This window comes from Podarcis liolepis (assembly GCF_965112155.1).
Source record: "Podarcis liolepis genome assembly, chromosome: 5".
Taxonomy (NCBI): Eukaryota; Metazoa; Chordata; class Lepidosauria; order Squamata; family Lacertidae; genus Podarcis; species Podarcis liolepis.
Window position 1 is genome coordinate 87,716,567 of NC_139556.1, and position 24,452 is coordinate 87,741,018.

Consider the following 24,452-nt stretch of genomic DNA (forward strand, 5'->3'; position numbering starts at 1 on the left):
AGAGTTTTAACCCTTCCGACTCACCTGCAATGTTCCTGATGGAAATCCCTCCTTCCTCAGAAGCTGCTCTTTGCATCGGAACGCAGAGAGGAAAGGGAGGCAAACAACTGATTTGCTCACACTCTCCAAAATGAGGGAGAAACGCAGAACCAGCAGATCCCCGCATTAATTTATTTATGTGGAGTTGCAAAGTGATATCCAATTCCAAGGAGAGGCAGAGAGGCCAGTGAGATCACAAAGCCTTTGATGGCACATTAGGAATCAGCAGGCTTGACCGGGAATGGAAGAAGCACATGCAACAAGTCCACAAAAGCCATGACCAGAGGATGACAGAAGGAACTGTAAACTGGGCCATTGGTGTTGCATCTCCATATACATCTGAGACATGACTGGTGAGGAGCTGCAGGCAACATCTCTAAAATCCCACAGGTGAAAAAACACAAACTCGGGGATGTCTACAGCAAGAGATGGTGTGCTCCCTTCAGAAATATTTCCCACTATCCTAAGTCTAGCAAGAAAAGTAGCATAGTTATTTTAATTACAGGCCTGAACCAGGTAATCCCCTCACAAAACAAGCAAACAAAAAACAAAACACTTGCTGACCCCACAGATCATCTTTGCCAACTCTTTGTTCCTTCAAATGAATTATTCTAGTCATGCCCCACAACAAACTTCATCAGAGAGATTGATTTAACAAAAACAGAACAGCGTATTTCCCCCGTTAATGCTTAAAATCATTCTCAAAGAGAATCATCAGAAGAAATCAAAAAGGCTCAACAGCACAAACTTTTTTTAAACAGTTCTTTGCCAATGATTTTACACATCATTTTCAAAGGTTTCCAATTCATAATCATAAAAGTCTTTCACTCATAAGGAACTGGGTTTAAAGATAAACAATCATGGAACCGGCCCTGGTGGATGAACATCCTGGCCCGATGCTACTTAAGAAACAGCTTACTCCATTTAGTATCTAAGAAAAAGTTATACAGAGGAAGTGGATCAGGGGTATTCCTGCCCATGCAACAGTATGATATCACACAATGTGGAGGGCTAGCCAAAAGTTCTTCCCTTAATATACTCCAACTGTTCTATGGCACTTTCTTCTATATAGAACAGGGGTGCAGAACATATGGCCCAGCACAAGTCCCAATCTGGCACATGAGGCTATTTCCCCAAGCCATTTCCATCTGCTACACAGCTCACATCACATGTGGAATCAAGTGTGGGTAAGCAGCAGCATAGCTGCAAAAGAACAAACGGGATCCCCAGTTTTTCCTTGACAAGCGGGGCTTGTTGTCTTAACTATGGATTTGCTTAACCATCACTTGTTGGGTTACCCTACACCAGATGTTCACCAAGCTACAGAGGAAGAGCAGCTGGAAAACAAAACTGCTGCCAGGGCTAAGTGACTCTCACTTGTGTCCGTCCTGAAAAAGCCCTACTATAAACACCAGACCACATATACTTTGCAAGCAGAGGGAGTAATTTAAAAGGCCCATTCTTCTACTTTAACAATATCTAAGAACATAAGAAGAGCGTCCTGGATGAAGCCAATGGCTCATCTAGTCCAGCGTCGTGTTCTCACAGCGGCCAACCAGACGCCTGTGGGAAACCCACCAGAAGGATTCAACCACAAGGACACTCTCCCCTCCTGGTGTTTCCAGGTACTGGTATTCAGAAGCCCTGCTGCCTCCAACTGCGGCAGCAGAGAATAGCCATCTTAGCCAGTAACCACTGATTGCCCTCTCCCTCCATGAATTTGTCGAATCCTCTTTTATGTTGGAGGTCATCACTGCCTACCTGTGGAAGCGAGTTCTACAGTTTAACTATGTGTCACATGAAGAAGTATTTTCTTTTATCTCTCCTGAACCTTCCAACACTAAGCTTCATTGGATGTCCATGAATTCTAGTATCTGAAGAAGTGTTCATGCACACAAAAGCTCACACCAATAACAAACTTAGTTGGTCTCTAAGGTGCTACTGGAAGGAATTTTTTTATTTTGTTTCGACTACAGCAGACCAACACGGCTACCTACCTGTAACATGAATTCTAGTGTTAGGGAAAGGGGGGAAATTCTGTATCCACTTTCTCTGCACCATGAATAATTTTATAAACTCCATCATGTCACCTCTCACTTGTCTTTTCTCTAGACTTAAAAATCGCAAACACTGCAACCTTTCTTCATAGGGGAGTTGCTTCACCCACTTGATCATTTTGGCTGCCCTTTTCTGAACCTTTTCCAAACCTACGATACCCTTTTTGAGGAAATGCATGCAGGGCTGTTATGTCAAAACCACCAATTATCCGGTACCCACAGAAATGTTATTGAGATTTCGGCAGGATTCTGCTCCTTTGTGGCCTCGTGATATTTAAACAAGATGCAATTACAAAACTTAACTGCTAAATTACAGTCACTGTTGGAAACTCAGAAGGGGCAAGGAACCATTAGCCACGAAACAGAAAAGAACAACTAAACCTTAGCAACCATTCAAAAAATAATAATAAAATATAAACTAGCAAGACTTACCATTTGGGCTCGGAGGTACATCTGAGCCTGGCTTGCAGTCAGAGTAGGAGAGGTGCTCCCCAGAAGCATGGTCTGTTGGGTAAGACTGCTGCTACTACTGTTGGAGGTCTGTGAACGGCTTATTAGCTGCGCGGGTGTAGGAGAAGGAGAAAGATTAATCTATGGAAGCAAAAATATTGTTTTATTAACTACCTTCATTCCACAATTTCAAAAAGAGCCCCACAGAAAACAGCGGAACTTGCTTCCAAGTAAACATGTGCAGGGTTGCCAAGCAATATATTGGACTTGCAGTTGTAGTCTGCAGCACAGAATCTAGGTTTGTAAGAAAGTTTATGTCATCTGTCAAAGTTGAATCCTTAAGCACCTGTTTGTTCATCAGGAAGATCATTGCACAAAGCCATAAATTGTAAACTATTGCTAACATGTTAAGAAAAATGTTTAAGTTTAAATATGTAACTTAAACAGACACCAATTCTGATACAGCAGATCTTGCGTTTATCTTCTGATATACCTGATCATAAGGAGGTGTTTCATTTTTATACTAGAGTTTAAAATTATGATTGCAATAAAATGTTCAGCCACATTGCAGAAGATCTGCCTTCTTAGATTTGCCATTTTAATTTTTCCAAATTGCAATTAAAATGTCCAGAATAAGGCTTAATTTAGCCCACACTAAACTCAACGTGTTATTAATAACTGACGTTATCCACCTGTAAAAGTCATGGACACTTATGCTCAAACATTATTATTAAGCCTCTAATTGGTATTCTGCAAAAATTTCCTGTTTTAAGAGATCTGGCAAAATTCACACAAGTACAATCCATGAACATTAAGTTATTCTTGCAAAGCACAATGTCAGGGGGTCACCATAGAGCTTCTTCAATGGCAAATTTATATTTATGTGTTTGCTATTGTTTTTCAAACTATTAATGCACTGAGACTCTGTTGCGGACAATTTTTAAAATTGAAGCTTCTGCTCCTCCAGCTATTTGCATGTAAATGTGATCACACAGCTGCATTCCTAACTTTCCGAGAACTGACATGGTAACTTAAGCTAGTTTAAAAGAAAGCACTTTGTTTCGCTACTTACCGATGTCTCCGACATACTTGACTGCTGAGTGACACTGCCATTGGGGGATGCGCACTGCCTCCCACCTGACAGGTTTGCCTAAATAGCAAGCACATCTGTCAAATGTGTCATTTACACTGCAATAAAAAGTATTTAAATAATGTTGAATATGATAAATTGAACATCTAGGCTCAATGGCATTTGCTAGGCAGTCCCATGCTCACATGAAACCCACAATGGTTTTCTCTGTGGCCCGCAGTCTCTTTAACCCTACGGCCAACTCTCTACTTTTTAAGAGGCTGCCAAGTGCTGGATCTGTTATTTTCACTGTGCTGTCTAGAGACCCCAATGAAAGCTTTAGTTTGATGATGGGGCAGGTCCTGTTTAAAAGTCACACATATTCAAAAGAGGATCTAGTTATTGTTTATTAGATCAAACTTCCAAGAGCATGAGACTCTTAATTTCAGGGTCGTAGGGTCGAGCCCCATGTTGGGCAAAAGATTCCTGCACTGCAGGGGTTTGGACTAGATGACCCTCGTGGCCTCTTCCAATTACCGTATTTTTTGCACCATAACACTCACTTTTTTCCTCCTAAAAAGTAAGGGGAAATGTCTGTGCGTGTTATGGAGGGAATGCCTACGGGTGGCATGCCTACGGATTTTCCTCCTCTAAAAACTACGTGCGTGTTATGGTCGGGTGTGTGTTATAGAGCGAAAAATACGGTATACAATTTGATGACTCTTACAATTTTGTGAAGGGCTATGCCCCATGGCAGCCATTTTCTGGGAGGAGCAACAACACTTCCAAATGCTCACAAAGGCCCAGAAAGGTTAGAGACCCATGATTCATGGGAATGTCACAACCAAGAATGTGATATCAGGCTAAAATTGGCGCATTAAATATACATCTCTGATTAAAAACTGACCAGTCATATAGTTAAAATGATTTTGCAAATATTAATTTGATTATTTTGAAGTAGCTGCTGAACTAGCTTAGTCTTCTGTTCCGGATACCCTCTTTACAACATAAAATTGCAAAGTTGAAAAGTCTTTTTAAAATATATCCCCTTGGAAACAACAACACGGTATTGGTTGGCGGTATGATGATCTAGAAGGAGAGAACACTGTCCCTTTTCCCTAGCTGAGCCTCATGCTGCCAGGTAAAATTGTGAACCGAAGCTCTCGCTGATGATTAAAAAACCTGGGGTAAAAAAAAAATCTGTCAAAAACTGTAATTAAGACGAAAGCAGTATCCTGATAATGCATTTTGTGGCACTTTAAGCTTAATTCCCAGATGGTTGCTGTATTTTCTATTTCAATCTCACCTGTGGGACACTGGCCAGGCTCTGGAACTGGGTGCTACTTAAATGCTGTTGTTGCAAAGCAGCTGTTTGTAACATGAGATGCTGCTGCTGAGCTGCATACATCTGCTGAAGATACTGCGCTGCTGAGCTTGGCGGGCGATGCAAGGCCTGCTGAATAACCTGTGGATTTTAAAGTAACATCATCACAGGGACCGAAATAGAAAACGTGCTGATGCTAGCACATTAAACCATTCAAGAACCTGCGGCTGGTCAGATATACAGGATGCATTTAAAATCTACATATTTCAACTCAACAGTGACCAGTAATACACTACGACTGCCATAAATTACTTTATGGATGTTACCGAAAAAGCTGATTTCTTCTCCCACAAAAGGACTTCCCCTCCTTCTCCACTCCCCGCCCCCTCACACTTTGAAAGAGGCTTAGTTGACTGTCAGCTGCCGGAAGCCCCTTTCAAAGCACCATCTTGTGGATCACATTGAAAGGGGCTCTGCAAGTATGGGGCAAAACCATCATCTGAGGTCTCACCCACCTGCAACAGGTTGGAGAAATAAAGATTGCCAGCCAGATCCAGTTCCCCACCAGATATACAGAAATCACCATTGCTTGTCAGTGCTTTTGAATCCTCCCTATTTATACTATTATTATTCTCAACTACAAAATACCTGCACAGCATGTCGATCTGCACCACTATAGACAGATATTTGAGGTGGCTGAGTACGGGAAGGGGAGGATGTGGTGGTGATAGTAGTTGTGCATGTTGAACATGTTGTTGTGCTCGGTTCATTCTCCATAGCTGTGAAATTATTCTTCCACCTGGTAAGGAAAAAAACGAAAGAAGAACCAATGTAAGCAACATCCTAGTGTTTGGAAACCAGAGAGGAACATAGATGCTGGTGTGATTTGAATAAGAAAGCCTGCTGGGCATTGCCCTGCGAAATGCAAGTTCAAATCGTGGGTCATCCAAGAATGCAAGTTACAATCGCTCACTTGCAGCTCTGCATTTGCAGAACAAGAAAATGGCTTGCCTCAAAAGACTGCTGTGGCTAATTCTTCAGGAAGGAAATCACACCCATTTGAAGACTGAGAGAGGGTGTTACCAGAGTAAGCTATTCAAACTAGCAATTACTGAGTAAGTTTATTTCAGAGTCATAATATTAAAGAAACAAAGTGAAGTTGCCTTATTAATTTGCACTGTACACCCAAAAAGTAACAAATAAAGAACTATTCCAGTTCTTCTGAGCCTAGACTACCTCGAAACCTTTTTTAAAAATCCAGAAAGGATTTGCACTTGATTGGGAATTCTAGATTCTCGCCATGGTTCCAATTTCTGAAAGTGGAGCATTTAAGAGCATTTTATTTGACCAAACTCATGCCTGCTGTCTTAAGAAATGCCTTTATGGAGCTCAGATATGAAGTGATGCCCACAGCAGTCTTGGATAGCCACTACAATAAGGTTGTTAATCTGCCCTTTATATTGGGATCCAAGATATCAATTCCTGAAACCTTTGCTAATTCATGGAAGCAGGCTTACTATGGCAGAAATGGTTTGCTTTCTTTTGTATGACGCTAACAGATCTGTGACACATAAAGAGGCGCTTTCTGCTCTAGCTGAAAGATTGGAAAAAGAGAGGTAGACAATATTGAAATAAATTGCACTGGAGATTCAGAGGTGTAATGGAAGTTAAACTTAGTATAAGCTAGCAGATGATACTTAAGAATTCTTACTCCCTTTCTTTAAATCACTGATGCATTGCATTATGCAACTGCTGTATGCTGTATGTTATGATTTGCAGTTTGGCAAACTGTAATGAAATTGTTATGGCCTTTGGTGAATGCAATACACTCTTTGATATGGATTGACCTTTTAAAAAATCATATTGCCTTAGAGGGGAAAATATGATAAAGCATATGCTGGATGAATCACCCCATTGTAGTGCTGGATTTAGAGGAGACATTTAAATTTCTCCTTTCAGTCTAGCACTATGATGGGGATGAGTGTGTGTGTGTGTGCGCGCGCGTGTGTGTGTGTGTGTGAGAGAGAGAGAGAGAGAGAGAGAGAGAGAGAATGTGTGTAGTGTGCTGTGAAATAGACAGTACTGTGTACTTGCATATATGGTGAATGCTGTTAGTGCTGTATGTGTGGCAAGTATGTCTGTGTGCTGCATGAGTGCAAGAGTGCCTTTGGTGCTGGCACACCTGTGCAATACACCATGTGAAAGAATATAGATCATTTAACACATCTCAGCGAGTAACTCAGATACACCTCAGAACGTACACCCAACCAGGAGCTCCAGTTAATCCAAGCTGACAGATGTGCCTGTATCATACGTGTATTCTAAACCACCTATCTGATGTATCCACGCTACAGATTTTATATACTTGAAAAGTAAGAGGTATAACATGAGCAGCAACCCTAACTGTTCATAAAAGGATACCAAGCAGCACAAGCCAATCACTTTGATGGGACCTGCTGGCTAGCATAGTCTATGAAATATAGCTGAAAATTCCGATTTTCAATTTATAAATTCCGACTCTGTCTAGATAACACAATTTTCCAGTTTGCACCTCTTTGGTATCTTATGCTTATCTAAGTCCTGCATACAGAAAAACAGAAAACTACAGAATTCCTACACTTCTATTAACATTTCAAATTTTATTCTACTAAGCCAAGAAAGCAGTTTCTTACTAGATATAAACATATACATTATATATTATTCTCTACACACCAGCAACTACCAGTCTGCTCATTTCTTTAAAAATCTATACATTGTCTTCTTGCATTAAGCATCAGCATATATGGAAACACTGGTCCAAGGTTGTTTATAAATCTGTCCTTCTTCTCAAGGAGCTCAGAAAGGTGTTCACCTCAGGACCGCCCTTTGAGGAAGGATGGGCAATACACTGTGGCCTTCTGAACCTGGGTTTTGTGCATTTGTTTTTCCAGAGACTCTATAACCAAAGGCTGTAACTGAGTGAATGAGGCTAAACAAGCTGATGCTGAATCCGGATAAGATGGAAGTGATGCTTCTGGGTAATCTTACTGCTCTAAAAAGGAATGTGTTATGCATGTGATAGATGGGCTGGTAATCTCTCCATCTGACCAGAGGGGTACCTTTGGATCAGGACACAGCGGTGGTAATGGCCAAAAGTATATTATCAGGCTCTGACTTGTTTTCAGAGCACTGTTCCACAATTTTGTTTTATGTGGGTTAGGGTTGAAGCTGACTCAGAAGCTACAGTTGGCTCAGGAGGTCTGTAGCATACCTTCTGATAAATACGGGAATGCAAGACATATTGTATACAAGATGAAAACTTCAGCTTCAAAGAGTGGGACCATTTTTTCTGCAATTGTCTTAAGGCTGTGGAATGGTCTCCCTAACAAAGGCAAAAGCCGCTCTCCTCTCATTCTGGAGGGGATGCAAAACTTGCATCCTAGTGGAATTTGGCTGCTGCTTGTTTGTACACAGCAATAATGATGTTTAATGGTGAATTAAACTTTTTGATGCATATTTGTTTTATTGTTTTCCAAATATGGTTTTATCTTGTTTAACGTAACAAAACTTAACATTTGGATAGCACCTTCAAGTGTTCAAAGCACTCCACGTGAATAATTAAGTGCTAACCCTTGCAAAAATAACAAACGCTGTCAGTATTATTATACCCCCACATAGCAGGTGAGGTGGCCGAGATAAGAGCGGCTTCCCTAAGGGCACCTACTGCGAGTTCATGGAAAAGGCAAGAGTCAACTTAAGAGACTTCCTGTTTCGTAGCTCCGTCAGGACACCAGCACCTCCCGCATGTCGCTTGGGATGATTGGGGGTGGGACGTGAATAATTTAAATAAATAAAAACGCACAGCCTGCAGAATCACAGAGCTGGAAGGGACCCCGATACCTAGTCCCACCTCCTGAAATGCAAGAATATTTTGGCCAAAGTGGGACCCGAACCCAAGACCCTTATGTTCTACCGACTGAGCTATTCCAACAGCGGCAGCTTTTCCCCAGAGCAAGAGGGGCCGAGCTTGGTGCAATCCGCACCTGTTGGATTTCCACCTGCCAAGAGTTTTCCATCCATTTTGCAGAGGGAGAAGCCGCTCTGCCCTAACCACTAACACACGCCGCAGGAAAATGCGTAGACACGGATAGATATACGGAAAGATGAATATAGAACTGAAGGGAGCACCAGCTTCCAGCCAGCCAGCAGGGCCCAGCCTCCCGCTCCCCTCCCGTCCTTGGGCTGGGCCAGGGCACTCCAGGGGTCGTCCAGTCGAGGCAGCCCTCGGTCTTCGCTGCCTGCCCTCAGAGCGAGGCAGCGCCGGGAGAAACCGGTGTCTGGGCCCAGGACCTTCCCCACTCCCTACCTGACAAAGCCCAAGGGGAGGCTGGGGCCGCCACCCGCGGGCCCCGGAGCCAACAGTCGCCGCGCAGCAGCAGCAGCCCCTCAGCAGGCCTCTCCTTTCCCCGCGCACAGCGCCGCCCGCCCGCGAGAAGACGCGCCCGCTTGGCGTACAGACCCTTCACACCGCTTCCGCCATGTTCTCGCCTCCCTCACAGGGAGGTACCGCGCATGCGCCCCTCGGCCGGGAGGCCGGACTCGGCTCGCGCCAAAAGGTCGCGGCGTAGGGATGGGTCGCGCGAGGGTTCTTTCGGCGCCGCTTCGGCCGTCGCTTTTGAAGCGCGAGCCTCTTTGTGTAGACATATGCTGGGTATACAGTTGTTTAAGGCGGCGGTGCGGGTTGCGGGGAGGCAAAAGCATTCGGAGGTGTGTGTTTTTGTTTAGTTTAGGGAAAGGGATGTCTAACAGCGAACGCTGTACATGTCTACTCGGAGGTATGTCCTATTGATTTCAGGTAAGCGGGTGCAGGGTTGCAGTGTGCAAGGGGAAGAGGCTTTTAAAAACTAGTATGAGGTTGTGGACTGAGAAGAAGATGAAGACGACGAAAAAGAGTTTGGATTTGATATCCCACTTTATCACTACCCTAAGGAGTCTCAAAGCGGCTCACAATCTCCTTTCCCTTCCTCCCCCACAACAAACACTCTGTGAGGTGAGTGGGGCTGAGAGACTTCAGAGAAGTGTGACTAGCCCAAGGTCACCCAGCTGCTGCATGTGGAGGAGCGGAGACGCGAACCTGGTTCCCCAGATTACAAGCCTACAAGCTCTTAACTACTACACCACACTGGCTTTTGCTCCCTTGCTCTAGACGGGGCTGCAATCCTGTACATACTTGCCTTGTGTGAAAGTCTCACTAAATAGGATTTGCTTCCGAGTAGACATGCATAAGAGAACACATAATATTAAAACTCGCAGCAGGCTAATGAAACGAACTGTGTGCCCTTGTACCCCTGCTTGTGAGTTTCCCTTGAGGCATCTGGCTGCCTAGTGTGGTTCATATATATATTCTAAGCATTAATTGAAATACTTTCATAATAGTCACATGTTTAGTTGGGCTAACTGAAAAGTCTATAATGCAGCAGATGCTCTTAATGTATGCAGTATGATCGCTGCTAGCTGCAAAAGCAGCTGAGATGTTAAAAAACGGGTTGTCAGTGATCTCAAATGTGCTACCTGTTCATGCAAAAGTCCTCAAGCTAAGGTAGGCTGAGCGGGTGTGGGAAGCCTTTGGTCTTTCAGATGTTGATGAACTACAACTCCCATCATCCCTGGCCATTGGTGTGTTGGAGACGTGTTGGAGCTGATGGAGTTGCCCTTCAGTAACATCTGGAGGGCCAGAGGTTCTCTAAACCCGACTTGCAGCAATATAACATAAGCTCCTTTTTGTGTGATTAGCAAGTGCAATTCACTTCATGTTTTCTATTTTTTAATTTGTATTTGTTTATTAAATTTGTATATCGCCTTCCATCCAAAGATCACATGGATGTACACATAATATAAAATGAAAACACAAAATACATAAAATAAAAACCCATAACCCCCCTCCCACAAACACATTTAAAAGGCCATAGAATGTTAATCAGTCAAAGGAGTAAATCTGTATGTTCAATGGGACTACCAGGAAAATACTGTTTTGCTTCTTGTGATCTGAAGTGGGAATAGTATGTGGTTCATTTACTGACATTTTTTTTTTCATCCAAAAGAAAGGAAGTCCAAAGATCAAATGCTCAGAGCTTTCTACTGTAAACGAGCTCTAATAGTTCAGTTTCTCATTCATCCCAAGTGCACTGCTGACATTTCCAGTCCAGGTAAAGACAAAACCCTAATCCTCAAACAAGCCTAAACGCGTTTGTGCACATACTTGTAAATGTTTATAACCCTGCTTGGTGTCCTCATGCATCGCAGCGTCATAAATCTCCACCAAGCCGTAAAATCGGCGCAAGTGTCAGAACGCGCAGGCACCACAAAACACCTGGCGCTTGCACAGCGCCACCCGCCAGCTGCATTTGGAAACTCCATTACCCAAAATTCTCCGCGGCGCAGGTATCCCTACCACTCGGAAGTGCCCACCGGATGCTATGGACGGTACCAACCTATAACGAGGCTCTGCGGAAGTTTTGGTTTCATATGGCGAGTGTCGGAGTTGAGGTCCGACTCTGCAGCGTTTACCTGCCTTTTGCCCAGTATTTAATGCCCTTGCATGGTGGTACAACCCATTCGCTTAGGCACAAAAGAAGCCGGGGTCGAGGCCAGGCCAGACAACGAGCCTGTCCCCAGACTCTCAGCCTCTGGAAATGAATGGCATCCGTTTACGCACAGACCTATCCGCGGTGTCCCCTAGCGCGCAAGAGATGGCGTCGTCCCTCTCCACCCCCCCTTAAGTCTTGAGAAATAGTTTATCCCACAATTCCTTCGGGTCGCTTCCGCTCGGGTTGCTCGGCGCGTTCTGGGAGGAGGATGGGAAGTATGGAGTAGGAACGGAACCTTCTACCTCGCGCACGCGCGCTGAGGCGGCTCGAGCCGAGCGTACGTTGGAGCGGCTCGAGGGAGGGAGCGGCGGCTGGCTGACGGGGGGCGGGCGGGAAAGGGAAGAGTTGTGAGGCGGCGGCGGGTGCGCGCAGCTCGCTCCCTCCTCCTCCTCTCCTCTTCTTCTTTTTCTTCTCCTCCTCCCGCTCTTCCCCCTCATTTCTTCCTCTGCCTTCCGCAGCTCCGGGGTGGGGCTGGCAGAGCCGGCGGGCGGGGCCGGGCAAGGCGAGGGGGCGATGCCGACTCAGCGCGAGAGCGGCAGCAACAGCGGCGGCGGGAACAGCATGTCTCTCCCGGGCCTGGGCGGCGGGGGCGGCTCCGGGGGTCTCGGTGGCCCCGGCGGGGACAGCGCCCACCAAGTCCGCGTCAAGGCTTTTTACAAGGGGTGAGTAATTGGCTTGGAGGAAAGCGGTTGGGGGCGGGGGGGGAGACCGACGAGTCTATAGACTGAGTAATGTGTGGGGCGGTTGGGGGGGGTTAGGGCGTTATACTGGGGTTGTGGGGAGGATAAGGCGAATGGAGTGGCAGAGGCGCGCCGCCCTCCCTAACGAGAAATCATTCAGTCATCTAGATCAGCTGTCGGTTCAGGAGCGAAGCAGCTCTTGTTCACACACTCAGTTTAATTCGTGGGGTTTTATTCGCGCACGATGCAGGCGGAGCCCACTGGCTTCGGGGGAAAGAAAAGAAGAAAAGGTCGGACCTGACCTTCGCGAAGTTGCCAGTCATAGGTACCCTCCTGTACAGAAGCACCGTACAAGTTGCTTGGGCTGGAGGAATCGGGGAAGGAGGGTTGTCTCCCTGCCCTGCTTGATGACATATGGCCGAGTGCGGTTGGACATTGAATGCTTCACCAAATTGGATGCTTGGTCCCCTCCGCAGCCTTGGATTTCCAGGTGTTGTCCAGGTACAGCTCTCATTATCCAGAGCCAGTATGGCTAGTGATCGAGGACGAAGGGAGCTGTGATCCAGCAGCTTGGCTGGGGCGAGATGCAAGGTGGGGGAGCAGAGTCCTTTTAGGGATAGGGAAGAAATGGGCTACACACATGGTAGGCAAATCTTTCACAAGGTGGAGGATTCAGAGATTAAGATACCTGGGAAGAGAGTCTGTAGGAATGGGAAATGGCCTGTGGTGTAAATTTCAAGTGTAGGGAATGAGATTCAGGTTGCTGCCAATGTGAGGGGGTTTGCACACTCTTGACTTCTATCTGCTGGGTAGCTATGAGAGGTTGGGTGGCAGCACATTATCTAGGCATGGAAATTGTAGCGACAGTTATTATGGGATGGGCACTGGGGGTTTAATTACTGGGGGAAGAATGTTGGGAAAAGGTAAGATTTATTGCGCCTAGCATGGGGAGCAAATAATGATTCTACAGTAAGGTGATGTGTCTCATGTTCACTGCTCAGGATGCATCTGTGAGATACAAGAGAGTGCTGTATTGTTATGGGGGAGGGGAAACCATGAGTAGGAGGATTGCTCATAGGGTGAGAGAAGCATGCAGAGATCAGAATTCCAAAAATGAAGCACTGAAGCTGTGGGAGTGTAGAGCTTCATGAAAGTATTTAAGGAAGTGGATGGAATCTGTGCCATCTTTTGAAATAGAGGGGCAACTCAGAAAATACAGAAAACAAGGGGCATTTAGCAAATTTAGGAATATGGACCGAAGCTAGACTGTATAAGCTGAATTACCAGTAGTATGCATGGTGCAGTAAATTGTGGTTCTCTATTTATGCTTCATACCAGCTGAATGTGGATAGTTTGGATTTTTCTTGGTAGATGTGGCAGCGTATTATACAGTCTCTCCCCCTCCTCATTTTTGTTGTCTTTTTCTGTGTAATCACTTGTCTGCAGTAAAATATATTGCAGGTAAGTGATGCATGTCTTGGAAATGTGTGTGAGGGAAATCCATAGGTATTTCGGTTTTTAAAGAAAAAAATCTGCCCTGCTCTTAACCCCATAGTTGCAGTGCAGATTACATCATTTCCAGGGCATATAATAGCAGACTAGTTTCACAGTTCAACAAGAACACAATTAAAATTCAACAATACAAAATGCATATAAAACATAAGGTCTATTTTAAAGCTGGATGAGCTTCAATCGGTTCTTTTGCCAGAGAATACTGATCAAAATTAATATAGATCTGAATAGGAGCTGGTTCTTGAAATTGAATTTTTGAGATTTTCTTTGCTAGATTTCTGTTAGCATATCTTGCAATGCCAATAGTAGAGGTACTGGTTCAGTAAAATAATGTAAGTAGCAGTGTATAAGAAAGACCACAGAATTGAGTTCTTGGACAAAGATTTAGTTCTGTGGGTGGTGTGTAACTACAGAGTACTTGGAGAACATGATTGCAGCATGCATGAAGCTACGGAAGCATTCCTCCCTGGTTTGGTTTGTTTCCCTTTCCCTGGCATCTAGAACTAAAGATAGAAAAGGAGGAATTTGCTTCTTTTGAATATGGTCAATTTTTGTATACTTATAATAAGACGGAGTATTTAAGAACATTTTGGTTAGGTAGAAAGGATTCTAGTATTGATTTCACTTTCAATTTTTAGCCATTGTTCTCATAGCTGTGGAACAAAGGTGTGCATACCGCAGGGTTTGGGGATCTGTGGTTGGTTAAAGAGAAGTTGCTATCCCACTTTGGAATCATAGAATTGTAGAGTTGGAAGAGATCCCAAGGGTCATCTGGTCCAACTCCCTGCAATGCAGGAATCTTTGAGAACTGAGATAATTCTTGAATGTTTGACTTAATACTCAGAAGTTTCAGTTATTGTGACACAAGGAGTTAAGATGATTTGCTGGCTAGATCTCACATGATGAGATTGTTTTTAAGAGGATTTTACTTTTGTCAGGGTTTTCAGAAGCTGATCAAGTAGACCAGCTTTACCCAACCTGCTGCCTTCTAAGATGATGTTGGACTATCATCCCTGACAGTTGGCCAGCAACATCTAAAGGACTAGGTGAAGACTGAAACAGACCCTTCCAATTATGAACCCTTTGTATTACTCCTACTTTCATATTATAGGGCCAGCTATACTTTCTCTTACCACGTAAGCAGTCCAGAACTGTCTGGCCACATGCAAGTTCTGCAGTAAAGCACCCTCTGTTTCTGATTTACAGATTATGATGATTAGAGGGATCTTTTTCTGAGCACAGTATATGTTTGGGCTGATGGGTTTCAGTAAATTCACTTTCATTGTGTTCATCAAATCCATTTACTAATTGCTATTGGTAAAGCCCATGTGACGTTCATATTCTGCAAAACCAAAGTACACAAATGTATAGTGCAAGACTCTGAGACCTTTTGATTATTTTTTAAAATGCTGTAAGCCACTCTGTATGTTTTTTTTCATTTTTCTAGAAGTGGCATGTGTAGAATATAAATGTACTTAAATTAAATATTTGGGCTAGGGAGTTCTACTAATTAATTATGTAGACTGATGAAACACTATTTCCTCATCTTAAATATGCCAATACAATTTCAGTACCTTCCCTAAATTGTGTTTTTGTAGTGAATGATTTCCCCCCCTTTTGCTGTCCTTGTGTTCATGGGCATCCTTTTACTCCAGTACCTGTATTAAATGCATTCAGTATTAATTGAATAAATTGGCAAATGAGTAGAGAGAAGCATCAAATATTTGTTTTTGTTGTACATCAAAATTATAATATTTCTATCCCACATTTTTTTCCTGACAGGGACTCAAAACAGCTTATAGAAAGGGCATTTCTCATTGTGAGAGTCCAGTAATGTGTATTCTATGATGACACTTGCCACTCTGGTTTTTTTTAAAAATACTTGTGATTAGAATAAACAATAACAGCCCTGCTTTACAAGTGGGGACACCCTTTTAATTTCAAAAAACAACTAGATACTGTGGATCACAAAACTACCTTATTTTTTGCTCCATAGGGCGCACCTAGTTTTGGGAGGCGGAAAACAAGAAAAACTTATTCTGAACCCCAGAAGCCAGAACAGCAAGAGGGATCTGGCTTCTGGGATACCGTGTGGCTGTTCTGGCTTCTGGGATAACTGTGCCAAGCCTCTTCAGGGCAGCGGGATGAAGGCTCCCCCTGCCCGAAGAGGCTGTGCAGGGCTAAAGCAGAAGCCAGGACAGGCGCGTCGCTGAAGGGGCGCTGCGCCTACTCTCTCTGCGCAGAGAGGGAGAAGGCGCAGGCAGCGCCCTTCAGCGAAGCTGGAGAAGGAACAGAAGGAGACCCTTCTGTTCCTCCTCCGGCTTCGCTGGACAGGTGCGTCGCTGTGAAGCAGGAGAAGGACCAGAAGGAGACCCTTCTGTGCCTCCTCGGGCTTCGCTGGAAAGGCGCGTCGCTGCGAAGCGGGAGAAGGAACAGGAGGAGTCCCTTCTGTTCCTCCTCCGGCTTCCAGGTCAGGCGCCTCACGGCGAAGCCGAGGATCCTGCATTCGCGCCATAGGACGCACACATTTCCCCTTCATTTTTGGAGGGGAAAAAGTGCGTCCTATAGAGCGAAAAATACGGTATGTTTTGCCTGTTCACAGTTTTGAAGAAAAATGTATGCGTCATGGAACACTCTCATGTCTGCTTTCAGCTGCTGTTTTGAGAAAAATAATCACATTTTTTCAGACAGTGGTAACTGGATGAAGTTTTATTCTGTGAACGTCTCCTGGCAGCATCAGGCTTCATCACACAGCTGGTTCTGTGTATCCTGATACAGGTTCCAGGTCAACTAGGCTTAGTTGTTAAATAGGCTTTCTCTAAGATTTTTTTTTTTTAATGCTTCTATTCCCTACACTTGGATACTTTGGATAACTATTAAAATCCAGCTGCTTAGTAGGTCTGTGGAATTCAAATAAAGATAAAGCTCAGAGCTCTCAACAGTGTGATCATTTTTGTTCTGCATTATTAACCTAAGGCTAAGCAGTAAGTCCATGTCCAGTGATTATATATTGCAAAACATGGGACGAATGGAGGCGAGTGACACTGAAATGGGAAAAACAAGGGAAAGAATTTGAGTAGCTAAATGTTCTTTTACTATTCACTACATTTAAATAGAAGCATTTCCATTTATTTCTCACCTTTGATTTCTATTGTGCCTAGTATTTAGAGGCCACCTGGAGCCACAGTTTTAAGCTTTCTCCAGAAGAATAGGCATCTTTGCCACGTTACAGATCATCAAAAGAATGTCGTACCATGAACTTTTTAAATCAACAACATATTTAATTGGTTCGTAAAACGGTCTGAAGAGCAGCCGTTTAGCTAATTATTGGAGGATGACCATTTTGTTTTTCTGCCACTCTCCTTGTTGTCTTCCAGTTGTGCTGTTTTCCTTAGGGCTAGGTTCTCAAAGAAAATATTGATAGTAATGGCCATCCTACTGCTTAATTTGTGAGTGGTTTGCTAGCTTTCTGCTTTAAAGGACTAGTATTTTTGTGTTTTTATCCTGTAAGCTGCCCTGCGATCCTCAGATAAAGGGCAATATATAATTTAAATAAATAAATAAAATAAATCTTAAAGCATCAGACCTGCATACTCAACTGAACAAGACTGTGTCCAGTTGTGTGTGTTATTCTGATCAGCTGGCCATTGATGTGGCTCAGCTTCATTGTCTTACATGTCTGGATGTTGATGATGAGGAACAAGTGGAATAAAACTATAACAAGGTGGTTCTTAACTCTAGCATTGATAAATAAGGTAGACAGAAACTATACTTCTACTTGTGTGTTTTTTAATATAAAATGGAGATCACTACCATTTATAGTGGGAATGGTCTAGTATTGGGAGAAAATTAAATTCATGGTTAATATAAAATTCTATTAGGAAATTATGTTTGATCCAATGTTATATGGAGGGGCCAGTTCCTTGAGTGTGCAAATAAGTGGTGTCTTAAAATTTTACTGCAGCTATTTTTGTGTGGTGCTAGTCAGTTCAAATTCTCATTTTTTTCCATTGGTAAAAGACTAGCTTATTAAGATAGGGGATTTGGGCATTATAGACAAATGAACATATTTTGTAATGAAATAACGAAGCAGAGCTACTTCAAAGTTAATTGGAATCTTTATTTGAATGCTGTAAAAATGATAAAATGTATTGAAATGAAAGACAATACTCAACATTTTGTTTTTAAGGTAAGAAGTTTCTTGTGGTAAAATAAAAACGTTCTTATGTTTTCTAATTGCATATAAGTTATTCATTCATTTAATTTATGATTCACTTTCCATTTATGAATCGCTTTCAAATACAATACAGATACAGACTGGGATTAAAAATTAATTATGTTATGGAAGTTGTTTAGATTTTATTTATGAAAATTAATTAGTTAAAAGAAGGTTAATGTGCATTCCTTCTTCTGTCTCTGAACATACAGTTTATGGTAACTGAAGTAAATATTTGTGGAAGGCGCTCCTGTCTCTAGCTTCCTTGAGAATTTAGGTTGCAAGGCAGTGTGTATGGGTTTTACCCAATGACTGATTTAGATCTATTATGAGTAGAACTAATGTTGGATATATTCCTGTATAAATATTTTAAATAAAAAGTCTAGTGACCTCTTAAATTTATAGTACTGCTTTTGTTGATGATAAAAATTAGCTTTATTAGAGCTTTACTGAACTAACCTTTCAGCTCTAAGACCAAGCCTGTTGCTGTCCTTGTAATCATAGTTTAAGTAGGAATCTGTTTTTAGGGCTCTCACTAAGGTAACTTAAGCCTCTGTATTCACAGTAGGCTTTCCCAGATAGCTTTCTTGGAACTGTATGCCTTATCTGGCAGACAAGATAGAGGAAAGCACTTCTTGACCACATCACACAATCACTACAGAACTTCAGTGTTTTAATAATACTGTTTCTTCGTGAATTAGAGAACTAAGAACACTTGCATTTGCCTCATTCATAACAAAAGGGGCTTAAAAGAAATATTTTTAAAGTTTTTATTTCTAGTTAACCATAGAGTCAAAACATTTTCTTCTAAAACAGTTGGAAGGTTAAGTAAGCAAACATGTCAAGTCAAGAAGAGCAAACAAAAAAAGGCAAAGGCTTTCTAAGGAGGGACTCTTACTGTGAAAATGCTCTCACCATTGCTCACTAAGCTCAGCCTGCAACTTTAACCCTACTTACCTGGGGATAAAGTCCTTTGATTTCAATAGGACTTCTAGTAGATGTGGTTAGAGCTACACTTTTAATGTAATATTCTAGACAAGACCTTCTTCCTAATATAGAGGAATACCGTATTTTTCGCTCCATAGGACGCTCCTGACCAAAAGACGCACCAAGTTTTTAGAGCAGGAAAACAAGAAAAAAAATCTGACTCAAATTTTGTACTAAACTATTTAAAACAGCAAAATGTGTGGCTCCTGTCCACTTTGCTGCTTTAAAGCGAGCCATGGTATATAATGATGAGAATGGAAAAAGGACACATTCCATTATAATGTAGCTGTTTTCATTATCACTGGGAAGTCAGTATTGGCAGCAGTCACAAAAACTAAAATTTGAGAATTTTACTGTTATTAATCAAGAATATTAATAGTCAGGGAGAGAAACCAGGGCTGTGCAAATGAGAAGTGCTTGGATTATGGAGGAACAGCAAAAAGATGATGATGATGATGATGATGATAATAATAATAATAATAATAATAATAATAATAATAATAATAATAATAATAATAATATTATTATTTATACCCCGCCCATCTGGCTGGGCCTCCCCATCCACTCTGGGCGGCTTCCAAAAGAATATTAAAATACTGTGAAGCTAAAGATCAAATGATTGTGCTCCAGTTCCTAAATCTCTGAAGTTTTCTCAAAACAGGCATGGTTGTTTTGAAAGGAAGATTCAAAATGGAGTGACTGAGCAAAGAACAGAGGAGGAAAAGAGGGCAGATAAATAGCTTCCATTCAATACCAAGAGAACACAATGTTTTTGGTTTAGTATAGGTGGACTGTACTTGTAAGAATTTGTATAATGAATTATAGAGTTGGAGTGGAATATCAGAGCCTCTTTTCAGCAGTAAAGATTAGCTACTAGGAACATGGTCACACACACAGGATGTCTGGTTATAGCTGTGCAGTTTAAACTGTTCCTGAGCCAGATACCTGCTCAGTTTTAGCTGAAATTACTATTACTGGTTTGTAGAGATGCTTTGCATGTATTTATGACTATTTCCCCAAAACTGCTACTTGAAGAAATCCCCAAACTTACTATTTTTAAACTTCAAATGGAGCTAAGAATCCAGTTAGGCAATCCTTTGCAGTTGAATTAGGAGGCACTGAGAGACAGCAATTTGCTGCTCCCCACCCCCACCCTCCACCCCAGGAGCACACAGCCTTCCCTCTGCTTGCAAACCTTGTCCGGACTTCAGGGGAAAGCAAAGTCTGTAGGCAGAGCAGTGTAGCTCCCCACCCCCAAAAAGCACCCCAGCAGCACACAGCCTTCCCTCTGCTTGCAAACCGTGCAAACCTTGTCGGGACTTCAGGGGAAAGCAGAGGCTGCCGGTAGAGCCGCGTGGCTCCTCCCCCCACCCCCAAAGAGCAGCCCAGGAGCGCACAGCCTTCCCGCTGCTTGCAAACCTTGTCGGGACTTCGGGGAAAGCAGAGGCTGCCGGCAGAGCACCGTGGCTCCTCCCCCCACCCCCAAAGAGCAGCCCAGGAGCACAGGACAACAGCGATTTCATAGAATCATAGAATCATAGAATCATAGAGTTGGAAGAGACCACAAGGGCCATCGAGTCCAACCCCCTGCCAAGCAGGAAACACCATCAGAGCACTCCTGACATATGGTTGTCAAGCCTCTGCTTAAAGACCTCCAAAGTAGGAGACTCCACCACACTCCTTGGCAGCAAATTCCACTGTCGAACAGCTCTTACTGTCAGGAAGTTCTTCCTAATGTTTAGGTGGAATCTTCTTTCTTGTAGTTTGGATCCATTGCTCCGTGTCCGCTTCTCTGGAGCAGCAGAAAACAACCTTTCTCCCTCCTCTATGTGACATCCTTTTATATATTTGAACATGGCTATCATATCACCCCTTAACCTCCTCTTCTCCAGGCTAAACATGCCCAGCTCCCTTAGCCGTTCCTCATAAGGCATCGTTTCCAGGCCTTTGACCATTTTGGTTGCCCTCCTCTGGACACGTTCCAGTTTGTCCTTCTTGAATTGTGGTGCCCAGAACTGGACACAGTACTCCAGGTGTGGTCTGACCAGAGCAGAATACAGTGGCACTATTACTTCCTTTGATCTAGATGCTATACTCCTATTGATGCAGCCCAGAATTGCATTGGCTTTTTTAGCTGCCGCGTCACACTGTTGGCTCATGTCAAGTTTGTGGTCAACCAAGACTCCTAGATCCTTTTCACATGTACTGCTCTCAAGCCAGGTGTCACCCATCTTGTATTTGTGCCTCTCATTTTTTTTGCCCAAGTGCAATACTTTACATTTCTCCCTGTTAAAATTCATCTTGTTTGCTTTTGCCCAGTTCTCTAATCTGTCAAGGTCGTTTTGAAGTGTGATCCTGTCCTCTGGGGTGTTAGCCACCCCTCCCAGTTTGGTGTCATCTGCAAATTTGATCAGGATGCCCTTGAGTCCATCATCCAAGTCGTTGATAAAGATGTTGAATAAGACCGGGCCCAAGACAGAACCCTGTGGCACCCCACTAGTCACTTTTCTCCAGGATGAAGAGGAACCATTGATGAGCACCCTTTGGGTTCGGTCAGTCAGCCAGTTACAAATCCACTGAGTGGTAGCATAGTCAAGACCGCATTTTACCAGCTTCTTTACAAGAATATCATGGGGCACCTTGTCAAATGCCTTGCTGAAATCAAGGTAGGCTACATCCACTGCGTTCCCTTCATCTACCAGGCTTGTAATTCTGTCAAAAAACGAGATCAGGTTAGTCTGACATGACTTATTTTTCAGAAATCCATGCTGACTATTGGTGATCACAGCATTCCTTTCTAGGTGCGCACAGACTGTTTGCTTAATGATCTGTTCCAGAATCTTCCCTGCTATTGATGTCAGACTGACTGGGCGGTAATTATTTGGGTCCTCTCTTTTCCCCTTTTTGAAAATAGGGACAACATTTGCCCTCCTCCAGTCTGCCGGGACTTCGCCTGATCTCCAGGAATTCTCAAAGATGACTGCCAGTGGCTCCAGGGAAGCCATTGGCTCCAGGGAACACACATTCGCTCCATAAGACGCACAGACTTTTCCCCTTACTTTTTAGGAGGGAAAAAGTGCGTCCTATGGAGCGAAAAATACGGTACTTAAAGGTGGCGTTCACTGTAAAATTATTTATTTCTATTTGGAAAATGGCAGAATTGGATAATAGCTCAGTTGGTAGAGCATGACACTCTTAATCTCAGGATCATGGGTTCAAGCAACACATTGGGCAAAACTTTTCTGCTTGGACTAGATGACCCCAATGGTCCCTTCCAACTCTACAATTCTGTGATTCTATGGCTTTATCTTCACCCGAAATTCTTAACTGGAAGGAAGTTTAGAAACTCTGCACACTGAATATAAAAGTCTACGATTTCTAGTCTGAAACACATATATTTGGTGCTTTACAATTTTGTTGGGTCTCTAGAGTGAGATCACTTTAAACTTTGTTTAAAAACTGTTTAGACGTCTGTTTTGTGTGTTGGATATTTAATGCTGTTGATCTTAAAATGTCAGGCAAGAGTAGTATAATGTTGTCATTTGCAGATTGAAAACTTTTGTAACGGAGGTCACTAATAGATGGGAAACTTTCCTTCAGATAGTCTATTAACTTCCACCTGGGACTATAAATGCAGTCTATGGCAAATTAGTACGTCTGGAGCTAAAATGAGTCACATAGGGTGTTGGTTCATGATCTTTGCATAAATAGGTTAACAAACTGGAATTACCTTTTGTGGAATTAGTCACAACAAAAGATGCCATCTTTCCCCCAGAGATGGTTGGCCTATAATGATCGGGATTAAACCTTAAGTCCTACAATGTTAAATACTTGGATGATAACTAGCATTAGTCATAATCTGTGTAGACATATTGAGCTCAATGCACTTAAATACAGAAGTCCATGGATTTCACGGGGTTCAGAGTCTGGCTATCACCAATTATACTTATAACATGCTTGTCAAATATATGTTGAGCATTCCATTGAGAAACCTCAAAGAAAAAGGTTGTACAGTTCTCCTCAGCACCTTGTTTAGCAGATAATGTGTGCTTTGCAAGATTCTAGGTAAAGGGACCCCTGACCATTAAGTCCAGTCATGGCCGACTCTGGGGTTGCGGCCCTCATTTCACTTTATTGGCCGAGGGAGCCGGCGTACAGCTTCCAGGTCATGTGGCCAGCATGACTAAGCCGCTTCTGGCAAAGCAGAGCAGCACACGGAAACGCTGTTTACCTTCCCGCTGGAGCGGTACCTGTTTATCTACTTGCACTTTGATGTGCTTTCGAACTGCTAGGTTGGGACCCAGCAACGGGAGCTCACCCTGTCACAAGGATTCGAATCGCCAACCTTCTGATCGGCAAGTCCTAGGCTCTGTGGTTTAACCCACAGCGCCACCCGCGTCCCTTGCAAGATTCTACATGCATTCAATTCTGACATGCTGTTTATTTGTATATTGTTGCTACACAATAATGCTCCTTTCTAATCTACTATTATGGCCAACTGCGTTAGCTATTTTAGCACATCACAATAGCCCAGTTTGTATGTCACATTAAACCAGCATGCTTGTGTATGCTGCTCAAAATTTCTCACTCTGCTTCTCTTCTGCATCTGCTGCTGCTGCTGCTGCACCACTGAGAAACAAGCCAGAGTCCCACTTGTTGTGACATCTGAAACCTGGCTCATGGCTTGTTAGGGGGAAAACATCAAGCCTGCATTCATACACCTCAACAAGCCAGAATCTGGTGTGTTTCTTGGCTCAGTAGGAGTGTTTACCATCATGCTTCTAATTCATGTGGAACCATAGTCTTTTGACTGTGGTTTCTTGAACTGTGGTGACCTGTGTGTTATGTATATGGCTTGGTTTCAATCTGTGGAGAGAAAGCAATGGCAAGTAACTCATTCCTATTAAACTGGGCTAAAGTTGATACTGTTATTCTAGCTGAATGTGATTATAAATTGTTGCTAATTATTACTGTGGAATAGTCAGATTAATGAACAAGTTCACCAGGTGATTGACTTTCACTCAACATGAGCTAGTTGTTGACTACAGTTTTCACCGCTTAAAAATAATTCAGTTCTTGGTTTATGCTGGTTGTACCTCTGCATTAAAAATGGCCATTTGGTAATGATTTAACAGTTGTGTAATGCTTTAGCTAATAGGGCCTCCTGCTGCCACCGCGCCGCAGGAGCACAATTTCTGTTCTTATCCTGAAGCAAAGTTCTTAACCTGAAGCACTATTTCTGGGTTAGCGGAGTCTGTAACCTGAAGTGTATGTAACCTGAAGCGTATGTAACCCAAGGTACCACTGTATTGTAATGCAACACAAACCTATCATGGTGTATAGCCAGACTTGGCTCAGAGATAACAGACCATGGTTTGATACATGTGCAAGTTAGCATAAATTGACAGCTTAACCTAAGTCTCAAGGTTGTTGTGAAGACAAAATGAAGAGGGTGCTCACTGAAGGAAAGGTGAAAGATAATTGTAATAATA

The 24,452-nt window shown here is 43.1% G+C and overlaps 2 protein-coding genes across 5 annotated transcripts in view; one reads left to right on the forward strand and one right to left on the reverse strand.

Moving 5' to 3' along the window:
• Nucleotides 1-9,483, reverse strand: part of PHC3 (polyhomeotic homolog 3) — a 51,977-nt gene extending 42,494 nt beyond the window's left edge. The window contains exons 1-5 of one of the 2 annotated variants that reach the window (XM_083504004.1): nt 9,285-9,483; nt 5,588-5,738; nt 4,922-5,080; nt 3,619-3,696; nt 2,529-2,654 (exon numbers count right to left, since the gene is read on the reverse strand). In XM_083504004.1, the coding sequence (XP_083360130.1) occupies nt 2,529-2,654; nt 3,619-3,696; nt 4,922-5,080; nt 5,588-5,716 (492 nt within the window). In that variant the 5' untranslated portion in view covers nt 5,717-5,738; nt 9,285-9,483. The remainder of the gene's footprint in view (nt 1-2,528; nt 2,655-3,618; nt 3,697-4,921; nt 5,081-5,587; nt 5,739-9,284) is intronic. The other variant, XM_083504003.1, reaches the window with a different exon arrangement.
• A 1,712-nt stretch (nt 9,484-11,195) lies between these two features.
• PRKCI (protein kinase C iota) overlaps nt 11,196-24,452 on the forward strand; it is a 36,746-nt gene continuing 23,489 nt past the window's right edge. The window contains exons 1-2 of one of the 3 annotated variants that reach the window (XM_083504129.1): nt 11,196-11,446; nt 12,024-12,227. In XM_083504129.1, the coding sequence (XP_083360255.1) occupies nt 11,211-11,446; nt 12,024-12,227 (440 nt within the window). In that variant the 5' untranslated portion in view covers nt 11,196-11,210. Of the gene's footprint in view, nt 11,447-11,744; nt 11,843-12,023; nt 12,228-24,452 lie in introns of those variants that run through there. The other 2 variants (XM_083504131.1, XM_083504130.1) reach the window with 2 other exon arrangements.